The sequence below is a fragment of the Nematolebias whitei genome, chromosome 7, assembly GCF_014905685.2.
Source record: "Nematolebias whitei isolate Nwh7 chromosome 7, NemWhi1, whole genome shotgun sequence".
NCBI lineage: Eukaryota > Metazoa > Chordata > Actinopteri > Cyprinodontiformes > Rivulidae > Nematolebias > Nematolebias whitei.
Window position 1 is genome coordinate 43330050 of NC_056504.1, and position 11461 is coordinate 43341510.

Sequence of the window (11461 nt, forward strand, 5' to 3'; positions counted from 1 at the left end):
TTAACTGCGTTTGATTGTAGATTATATTGTTTTGTAGAGCATAATAGATGCATAAGCAATCGATTTTGCAATAAAACAGTAAAGATGCCTGGTCTTGAGTGAGATAACGACAATGTATTGGGTGTCTACTTTTCGAAGCGGACGCGCACAGTCTCTGAGCCGCGCTAGCTGGTCTCCCAACTAATTCGTCTTTGAGTTGAATGAGTGGAGAGTGGACATGAACTGAAAGACTAATATTTACAGCTACCACATTCGGCGTGAAAAGCCTTTTATTTAAACATATACATATATTTTCTGCTGGACTCCTACCGAAGATGCAGCAATGACTCAACCACAACTAAATGAGTTCATTCCTCCCCAGGAGTGCCCTGTTTTTGAGCCCAGCTGGGAGGAATTCGCCGACCCTTTTGCGTACATCAACAAAATACGACCCATTGCTGAGAAAACTGGTATCTGCAAGATCCGACCTCCGCCGGTGAGTACGTCTTTCTCGTTGACCGTCGTCCCCGGTCTGTGTGTGTTGTGGCGGCCTCGGTTGATGGGGACAGTTCAGCAGGCAAAGTTGTGTTTTCAGACAGCTTTCAACATGGCGGATTGCGGCTCTGTGGAGCAGTGAGCCCGAGTTGGAGCGGGTTCAGTTGGCAGCCAACGGTCAGTGGCTCCATTCAGGAGGGGGAAGCTGGTGTCCCGAGCAAAATTAAACCTCCAAATAATCCAAACACGTCATCATAAATATAGTCTTTTTTTTTTCTTTTTTTTTTAAAAGGGGGGACATTTTCGTAAAGAAAAAAAAAAAGCTTGAAGTTTGCCTGTACGCAAAAATAATGTAAATTGCGCAGACCTGGAGTTTGAAAACAGATATTTGAACTTCTCGTTTGACTAACGCATCAAGGGAAGGGTTTTCTACGTAAAACGCAGTTTTCTGAGCAGGATGTGACGGTTTAGTGAGCGCGTGTGTGTGCGGGGGGAGAACTATAAGCCAGTCTGAATTGGGCCTGTTTCAGGCTGCAGTTTGTACGTGCTCGGTGACCAACAGTTTATGGAGAGAAGGTCCCCTCAAACACCATCTTTAATGGTGGACACTGGTTCTCTTTGTGTGCTACTTTCATTATATTTATCCACTGGTGGTGGCTGTTCTCTGGTGTTATTGTCTTTTTTTTTTCCGATCTCCGTTATTTGGGGGGGGTGGTAAAGAGAAAATAAATGTCAAAATAACCAAAGCACAGATTAATCTCAATTTGACCTTATTTCTGTGATGAGAGGCAGCAGATCCCTTATTCAAGGGTGTGCCCTTGTTAACTTCCATAAGATAAAAGAGCTGGTTCCAGGGGCAGGAATGGTCTTTTCATGGTTCTCTTTGTCGTTTTTGAGATTCTGGATGGATGGCCTGCTTCAGATGAACGTGGCAGAACTTTTGCAGGAGTCAAAGCCCACTTTGCACGACGCAGGGGTACAAGGAAGTGAATTGTTATCAGAACGCAGAGGGTGGGGTGTCAGCTTTTTTTACTGTTTGCTCGTGCGAGGCCTGAAAAAGCCCTGCTCTTGTAAACAAAAGACACTGGCAGAAGGTTTGAACAAAGATTGGCTCCTGTTTGTCCTCAAGCAAAATGGCAAAAGACAAGAGCTGGTGAACAAAGATACAAACTTTTTTTTTTTTTTTGTATGTTTGTGTTTACTTGTGCGTTAACATTTATCATCACATCTTTGCTTGTGTGAAAAAATCTACAAGTTGTGTGCACAAATGGGCGGCTTCTCACAAAGTCAACAAAAATAACTTGGGACACTTATAAACAATGTGAATATGATTTTTTTTTAAGGTTGTTTTTGCTCATTTTTAAATTTAATTTCTGCAAATATATTTATTTTATTTTAGCACCTGGGGGAAAAAAAAAATCCTGTGGGCTTGTATGACAAAAATATATACCATTTATACTTTAGTTTTTTTAATTTTTAGGGGTTCTCTGAGGTCTCGGCCTCATTTTTTTCCACGCTTCCTCTCTTCACAAGGAGTTTTGAGAGCGGAAGTAAACATTGCACCACAGCCTGTTTTTGATCAGTGATTTCTGTGCTCAGGTTGTGGTCAGAGTTTCCTCCAGAGTTCTGCACATGTCACATTTTGACTGTGAACGTTACCAGCGTGTTTATCGCTTGATATTTTAGGATCACCTCTTGTTTTTGTCTGTTTGAACTGAGCTAAGGGCTTCTGGTGTTCAAACCTGACCGTGGTATTGCATTAACTAGATGATCAGTTTTAAATAATGCGTTTTTAAATTGATTTGTTTTTGTTTTGCTATCTGCAAAGTATCAATACTTACAACCTAAACAAATTTTCAGCGTCTCCGTCAGGTCGCATTCAAGATTAAAGTGTTTATTGTCAAAACGGTGGTTCCACCTTCCTTCATACAACTAAAATAAAACTAGACTAAAATAAAGACGAATAAGCCTACCTCCTAAAAATGTTATTCATTCATTCAACCTTTATTTATACAGGTTAGTCTCATTGATCCTCAAGGACTCATTTACAAGAGAGCCTTGTTTTTAACAAAGATTGACGACAACAGTAGGCAATCATAAAAGAAAGCGTATGAATTGAGAAAAATAAACTAAAGGAAATATTAAAAAGCGAAACAAAAAACAGCTACTTTGTAAAGCGATGTAGATTAAAACAGGAACATGTCTGCACTGGTTTTTGCCATGAACTTAGCAATGAGCGCTACATACAGTCAGAATACAAGGTACAAATAGGTTTGTAATACAGTTACACTTTTACAATGTTTAAAAATAGTTGTGTAAAATCACCAATTTATTAAAGTATTTGGAGAATTTCGCTGTTTTAACACACTTTTGTCCCAACAATGAAAACAAACATTGCATATCAGTATTGATAGCTCTGTGAACATGCACTTTTTCCCAAAAAATAATTTAGTTTATGATACATCTTTATCAAAAAACCTCCACATTTCTAGAAACATAAATCAGAGTTAATTGAGAAAATATTATCTGTTTTGTGTATTTATTGCTTGTAGTTCTCAGTAATTCAGGGTGAAACTGTTGTATTTTTCTTAAAGCTATCAGTGTGCCCACTTCAGTTAATTTACATTATTTATAACGCTGTCGACCCCAGATTAAGTCATCATCCTACAGTTATTTAATCTAATTTAAAAGATGATGCATCTAAACTTGTTTGAACTTTCTGAGTCCAAAGTCCCATTCTCCTGACGTTGTAGACTAAACAACAAACAAAAGGTCCGCTGCTGAATCCATGAAAATAATCTCTTAGAAACGGTGAGCTTTCAGTTTAAACATGAGTAAAATAGCATTATAACATTACATCGTTTGTTGTTTATTCTACAAAACTGTGTAACTGCAACTTATTTTCCCTAAAAGAATTCAGCAGCTACGAAACCTCAGTTTTTATTTTTATTTCAGTTTAATCAGTTTGCTTTTTCCTCAGCCACTTGGGGTTTTTTCATCTGAAATCTGTTTTATTTATGCTCATCGCAGCTCTTAAGCCAAGAATAAAATGAGTGTTTATCATTTGATTTGTGTTTGTGGTGGTGAGAGAAGCACATTTTCCTTCACACTTGAGGAAACTCACCTCTGAAGGAGCTTCAGTATCAGACTTCTCTTGATGCAAAGCTGAGATTGATATCAAGACTTTGTCTCAAACCTTATCGAAAATGCATTGCTTGTGTGAAATGCTCATTGTGTTGATATCAGCGATCACAATGTTTAGATTGTCAGTAAAATAGCTGCAGCCTGAAACAAACTGAGATATCTCAGGGTGCCTTTATTTATTTGGCCTAAATACTGAACAACTGAGATCTCAGGTCTTCCTGGTATTTTGACTTACATTTGCCAAACAAATAAATTAACTGAATCACTTCCTTAACTTTTTTTTATACAAACAGTTGGATTATTTCTGTAAGACATTGCTTTTCTTCTTGTGGGTCTTATTATTCTGTGTTTTAATTTGTGGACCTCTCCGGTTCACATCAAGCAGAAGCATTTAAATTACAGTAGTCACATGACACACAATTGGCTGATTGATGGATGAGCTTCACGATCGGCATGGAATTTTTATTTAAAATGAATTATTTAAAATGATTTAGCACCTGTGTGCAGCCCACACTGCAGGATACACTTCCTGCTGCAGCTGATCAGCTGTTCTCCTGCAGAGGAAAAGTGGGCGTGGACGAAACCGCTTGCAGGTGGCTGAGAACAGTGGAGGCAGAGCGAAGGAAATCATGACATTCTGAAGGGTTTAAAACACATTTTATTCATATAATATATATTAGTACTTCCTACTTCGTGGTCCTTCACTTATCACGGGGCTTCAGGGTACGGATCCCCCGCAATAAACGAGGGACAACTGTAAATAAATAAGCTGCTGCTGTACATCCAGTTTCTTCTGGAAGTGTTGATAAACAGGCTGATGGTTGGTTGGACCAATATCAATTTATCTTTGTCAGTACAATCCACGAGAGCAGCCCGGGTTGAGTTTTGACTGTAAAAAGTTGCTGTCGTCAGTAATCTTTGTCTGTGATTGGCTAATAGTTTTCAGAGGCTTTGGTTTGATCACTGATCGTTTTTTCATTTGCGAACATGTTTTGTTTTGTTTTTCCTCAGGAATGGCAGCCACCTTTTGCATGTGATGTTGACAGACTGAAGTTCACACCACGAATACAACGGCTTAATGAGTTGGAGGTATACTCATTGATTCTGTCGTGTAGAAAATTACAACAGTAATTGAGTTACATTTTACATTATTTCACAGATTCTGTGTACCTTCTTTTAATGTAAAATTTAAATCGGTGCGCAGCTTCAGAATGTCTAAAACTCCCGTGCAGAGCATATTTTTGTCCTTAAGAAAGAAGAAACAATTTTCACACAAATAAAATAGTAAATTCAACAAGATTCTCTTAAATTCTTTGTTTAGAGTAATTCTAGAAAAACCGTGCTCATTACTGTAAGTTGTCTTTGTTTTGTTTTCAGGCTCAAACTAGAGTTAAACTCAACTTCCTGGATCAAATTGCTAAATTTTGGGAGCTTCAAGGATCCACCCTGAAAATTCCTCATGTTGAAAGAAAGATTTTAGATCTGTACCAACTGAATAAGGTTTGCAAATTTGAGCTTATTAATTACACATCTGCAGACATGCCATTTAACATGATAACATTAATTTGTTGTTGTTTTCTTCATAAATATATTCCGGTGTATATATATATTTTGAAGTTGGTGAATGAAGAGGGAGGCTTTGATGCCGTCTGCAGAGAGCGGCGCTGGACTAAGATATCAGTCAAGATGGGGTTTGCTCCTGGAAAAGCCATCGGGTCTCATCTGCGTGCACACTATGAGCGGATCCTCTACCCATATAACCTCTTCCAAGTTGGAGCCAATCTCCCCGTACGTCCTTTCACCCGTTTCTCTGTTCACAGCAGCTGAGTGGCAGTGATCCTTGTCATTCCTAACAGCTGTGTAAAGGTTTATTGGACTAGTCCATAGTTTATCTGCTTAAAGCTGTATGCTGAGGTTTTATCAAGTCACAAGTAACAAATAAAACTTTTATAGCAAGTACAATTGTATAAGTAGTATTATTATTAAAAGTACAATAATCTTAGTAGTAATACAGTTGACACTCACTGGCTGATATTAAATCAGTCTAACCTTTCCTGTTTTAGATAATTTATCCATCCATCCATTATCGTTTACTCGCTTCTTCCATTTTGGGTCACGGGGGTCGCCGGTATCCATGTCCAGCAATCACTGTGCGAGGGGCAGGGTACACCCTGGATGGGTCGCAAGTCCATCATAGGGCCTAGATAATTTATGATTACCAAAATTACTTTTATTTGCCAAATGCCCAAAACATGAAAGGGTGTTTTTTGAGAATATTTAAATTAAATGAAAATGTTAATGAATATTTCAGTCTCTCTGTGGCTTTTTAATCTAAACACAATGCTGGTGGAAAACCTCAGGGGGTGGACACAACAGACAGATAATTTGAGAAATCAGGACAATATTTAAGTCCAGTAAGAATGAAAATTGCATAAAATGTTGTATAAAACTACTTTATGGTCTTTCATGATGACTTTGTATGAATAAAATATGTTTAAAGGAACTTTAATTCCACACACTTGGCATTATAAATTTGCCTTTTCCGTTATAAATAAAAATGTATACAGTAATTTAATGGCATGCATATGTCATTACTCTGAGAGGGTTTTCGGTTCACGTTATTTGCATGTGTTGCTTCACTCTGATGAAATTTTACCTGCTTGCTTGTGCAGAAAGCCACTTTGACCCATGACACTAAAGACAAAGAGTACACTCCTCATGACCTGCCACAGCGCCAGTCTGTCCAGCCTCAGGAGACCTGCAGCATCGCTCGCCGTGCTAAACGGATGAGATCTGAAGTGAGTTTGCATTCTTAACATTTTCATGTGACAATTATTTTATTCTACAAACTGGAAGTGAAGGACAACAGGTGTTTGCCCTCCTCTGCATGTGTGCAAACCTGATTAACTTGTTTGGCTTTCATTGACTCATTATGTGAAAGTGAATGACAATCCCTGACCTAAATTCTGGTTCTAATTAACTTCAGGCTCTGGTAACTAACAGACTTGAAAATTTGGCTAACTTTATACCAAAAAAGACCTAAAATGATCTCTGCTTCTTGTCTCTATTGGCTAAAATGTTGTTAAAAATTACAATTATGGAGAACTGTGCGAGTCACAAATTGCTAACTTGAGAAGCAAATGGCTAATGACAAGCGGGATGGAGGATTGAAGATGATTTATTATTGTTGATTTTTATTTTATTTTACAGATCAGTTAAAATAAACTTACCATGCTCTGTTCAACAAAATACGCTACACAGTATTGCTCCTTGCTTCGACTGCACTGAAAGTGAAACTTAAGTGAATGCTCATATCAAGTTCAAGTACTTTGTCATTCACAGCACATGTGGTACAGTTGCACCTAAAAATAGCAAAATATAATGTATAAAAAGAAACTGTAAATAAGTGCAGTAACAGTAAATATGGCTGGTTCCCAACATTTTAGTGGTGAAAATAATAATTGTTTATTTCAGCACATAATGGGACAATCATAACCTTACCATCGGTCCCCAAACGCCTATATTGGCCTAAAATATGAGCACCTACGATATATCAGTTGGGCTCTAGTTTATACATATACAGTAGATACACATGCACAGAGTACAAATGATTGATTTATTATCTGAATCTTTTTTGGCAGTTTCTGCTATAATGTGAGGAGATACAAAATATACTATTTTGTATCTCCTCTTATTACAGAGGGGAAAAATAACAATGTTGTTTCTTTTTCACTGGCTGCAGAGAAGCTGTTTCAAAATTGGACCTGGAGGAATTCGTGAGAATCGTCCCAATCTGAGGAGGAGAATGGGAACCTACATGGCCAAACAAGAACCTGGTGAGAAATAATTTATTAATAAAAAGAAAATTCATTGTTTCATGGGAGCTTTGTTAATCAGAGACTCCTTAAGCCTCCACTGAATGTTCATCCTTGTTTTTCAGTGAAAATGGAAATCACTGAGGTGAAACAGGAGCCAATTGAACACATGGATCCAACAGAATATGAAGAAAATCTATTAACAATAATAGACAAACCTCCAGTGAATAAAGTAAATGGTTTACAATGTTTGGAATTAATTTAAAAATATTTTGTACATCACAATAAATCAAATGTGTACATTTATTTTGTATGTCTGCGTGCTGAAACTACTAACGTTCTCTCAGGTGGAAACATACATGTGCCTGGTATGTGGTAGTGGAAGCGCAGAAGACCGCCTGCTGTTGTGTGACGGCTGTGACGACAGCTATCACATCTTCTGTCTGATCCCACCCCTTCATGAGGTCCCTAAAGGTGACTGGAGATGTCCCAAGTGCCTGGCTCAGGTGAGCTGCTACACCTCTGGCCTCAGGGAGCTGAAGACTGGCACGTTTGTTCTCATGTCTGGCACAATTATAGTATCTTACAGGGCTGTGCATCCTTTGTTTTTTGTTTGTTTTGCAGGAATGTGGCAAACCTCCTGTTGCATTTGGCTTTGAGCAAGCCAGCAGGAGCTACACCCTCCAAGCTTTTGGAGACATGGCTGACTCCTTTAAGTCTGACTACTTCAACATGCCAGTTCATGTGAGCTTACATCATCTCATTTCTGTTGGCAGGTTGTTGTAGTCTTTATATTTTCTCTCGGTAAATGTTTGAGTGTAAGTAAGTAAGTGAGTAAAGTTTATTTATAAAGTGCTTATCGCAGACATAAAATCACAAAGCGCTGTACATAAAATATAAAATAATAAAAGTGTGAAATCTATGAGACACATACACACCCCACCACAATAAGCACAATAAACCAAAGGTCTACTTACCATTTTTCTTCTTGTGAACTTTGGTTTTGACCTTGTTTCAGCTGTGAACAGCACTGCAAGTAGACAAATGGCAAAAGATAAGGGTCCAGGGTCAGACAAGTTTGTACAATCTTAAAATCCCTGCTTTATTTTTATCACAAATAGCCTTGAATTTATATATAAATATATGTATGTATATATATATATATATATATATATATATATATATATATATATATATGGTACATTTATTTCAAAGGCAAGATGTTTTCCTAAAACAGTCACTACTTCAAACTATTCTGTAAATGTTACTACAATAAAAACAGTGGCACTAACACAAAGTGCTCTGTGCACATAAATGATGCTGCTATCGGCATGCAGGCTATCTTACAGTTCATAGAAATGTTCTGTTCGAATCACAGACACATTTCTGTCCATCTTAGAGTAATGATCCTGGATTATCAGTTACAAGTTGTGTGACTTCAGTCTAAAACAAAGGCATCCTCTGATAACGCATTCGGAAGTCAGGGATTATTATCTGTCGCACGCATCCTTGGGTTTTGAAGGAAAGCAGGGAAAAAAAACTTTATATTACTGAGAATTTTATCCAGAAATATAATTGTGTGCAACAGAGATGGTAGACACAAATATTATTCATCAGATAGTTTAAAATGAGTGTGTGCCTTTTGTTTTCAGATGGTTCCCACTGAGCTGGTGGAGAAGGAGTTCTGGCGTCTTGTCAGTACCATCGAGGAGGATGTCACTGTGGAGTACGGCGCAGACATTGCCTCCAAGGAGTTTGGGAGTGGTTTTCCTGTGAGAAACAGCCATTTTGAAGTCTCTTCTGAGGATGAGGTATTGTTTGTGGAAATGTTGCATGCTGAAAGCACAAGTTTTCTCTATAGTTTGAAATGTTTGTAAATATTAACAATTCAAGTACATAATAAAATCAATTTGTTTTTAAGATTAATGTTTTTTTTAATGTTTTAATAGATTTGCTCAGCTAAGTTTCTTTATATTTTTAAACTCATCTTAGTGATTAAGTTATTTCTATGCTGGTTGTGAGTGTGAGGTTTAGTCGTAGTGTTGACCTGTCTCTGACTCGCAGCATTACCTGACCAGTGGCTGGAACTTGAACAACATGCCGGTCCTCGACGCCTCAGTCCTGACTCACATTACAGCCGACATCTGTGGGATGAAGGTTCCCTGGCTGTATGTGGGGATGTGCTTCTCCTCTTTCTGCTGGCATATCGAGGACCACTGGAGCTACTCCATAAACTATCTTCACTGGTAGAGTACTCTCAGAGTATCAGTAATACTACTAAGGAAATAGCCTTTTCAAAATAAGAGCCTTTTCAGATTGTCTTTCTGAACATGTGTGCAGGGGTGAGCCAAAGACGTGGTACGGGGCTCCTGGTTATGCTGCAGAGCACCTGGAGTCAGTCATGAAGAAATTGGCTCCTGAGCTGTTTGAGTCACAGCCAGACCTCCTTCACCAGCTGGTGACCATCATGAATCCCAACACGCTGATGAACAACGGGGTTCCGGTAACCTGCTCACTGTCATTTTCTAATGATTAGCATCATAGTGGCAATAAAAATGAAATGAAATTAATATGCTCCATTACTTAGTTTCTATTTTTACAGAATAATTATAACCACTCTTTTCTTGCAACACAAAGGTAGATGGAGATCAAACGGGTTACTTTTTTTTTTTTTTATCTTTCTTCTGAAAACAAAATAGTGAGTTTTTCAGAAAATAATGAACTGTTTTCAGAAAGCAGTGTGATTAGTTTCCATTCATTGTCCCAGAAAACTGTCAACGGGAATTATTTGGCATGAACCACTTGTAAGAAATGTATTTATAAATATATGTTTTTTCCGCTTGTAGATCTTTCGCACCAACCAGTGTGCAGGTGAGTTTGTCATCACCTTCCCCAGAGCGTACCACAGTGGATTCAACCAGGGTTTCAACTTTGCTGAAGCGGTCAACTTCTGCACCATGGACTGGGTAAGAAGATCTATTTGTGCTGTACCTGCCTGCACACGGGAACTGACTGTGGTGTGATTTCTTTCTTTGAAAAATACTTTTTATGCACCATTGTTTTTGTTGTTCTGAGTTTAGTTTTGTAATGTAGATTTAACTGACAAGCATATTTTAAAACATATAAAAACATCAAGAATATAAATTGAGACCTCTTTGTGCGCTCTTTAATTGCTTTTTGTCCTGGAAGTCACTCGTCTCCGTATTTTCTGGCAGATGCCCATCGGTCGTAGTTGTGTGGATCACTACCGGCAGCTGAGCAGATACTGCGTCTTCTCCCATGACGAGATGGTTTGTAACATGGCCTTTAAAGCGGACACGATGGATGTTGACCTGGCATCAGCATTGCTGGGGGACATGACCACCATGATTAAAGAGGAAGAAGAACTAAGAGTTAAAATAAAGAAAATAGTAAGTTTTCCAACTTTCGTTTATCTTCCTGAAGTTAAGTTGTTTATAAATTAATATTTTCTGTGACTCAAGTCATGTTTAAAGAGGATATATTCTCAGTATTCTGTCAACTAACATAAAGTAGAGAACATTGTTAAAGATATTCTCTTAAAAAGTCACCTATTCAAGAAACGTTAATTTATTATTTGCATATACCATATTTGGCTTCGCTGTTTTCTCTGTGGCTCTAATGACTGAATTTGTGTCTCTAGGGTGTGGTACAGTCTCGACAAGTTGATTATGAGGTTCTCCCAGATGAGGCGCGTCAGTGCTGCAAGTGTCGGACCACCTGCTACCTGTCTGGCATCTCTTGTGCATGCAGTCCCAACAAAATAGCTTGTTTGTACCACGCCCAGGACCTCTGCTCTTGTTTTCTTAGCAACCTCACACTCCAGTGAGTCTCCAGTAACCACAGCAACTGAACAAACGCTCCACCTGTGAATGTTGCTGGTTTAAAAATGTTTTGGTTTTTTTGCTTCCATGTCATAAGTTGAGCTGACAGATGTTTGCAGTGATTAGCAAAATTTAACTCCAGCTGCTTATATCCTTGGTCTCTTATTAAAAAAAAAAAAAAAAAAA

General features: G+C 38.2%; 1 protein-coding gene across 1 annotated transcript in view; it reads left to right on the forward strand.

The window, feature by feature from the left end:
* Positions 1-199: 199 nt before the first annotated feature.
* kdm5ba (lysine (K)-specific demethylase 5Ba) overlaps positions 200-11461 on the forward strand; it is a 22703-nt gene continuing 11441 nt past the window's right edge. Inside the window, exons 1-15 of the mRNA XM_037678913.1 lie at positions 200-475; positions 4630-4707; positions 4996-5118; positions 5236-5406; positions 6291-6416; positions 7361-7454; positions 7559-7665; positions 7781-7939; positions 8058-8177; positions 9086-9244; positions 9498-9679; positions 9774-9936; positions 10280-10399; positions 10649-10843; positions 11095-11276. Coding sequence (XP_037534841.1) covers positions 323-475; positions 4630-4707; positions 4996-5118; positions 5236-5406; positions 6291-6416; positions 7361-7454; positions 7559-7665; positions 7781-7939; positions 8058-8177; positions 9086-9244; positions 9498-9679; positions 9774-9936; positions 10280-10399; positions 10649-10843; positions 11095-11276 — 2132 coding nt within the window. The 5' untranslated portion in view covers positions 200-322. The remainder of the gene's footprint in view (positions 476-4629; positions 4708-4995; positions 5119-5235; positions 5407-6290; positions 6417-7360; positions 7455-7558; positions 7666-7780; positions 7940-8057; positions 8178-9085; positions 9245-9497; positions 9680-9773; positions 9937-10279; positions 10400-10648; positions 10844-11094; positions 11277-11461) is intronic.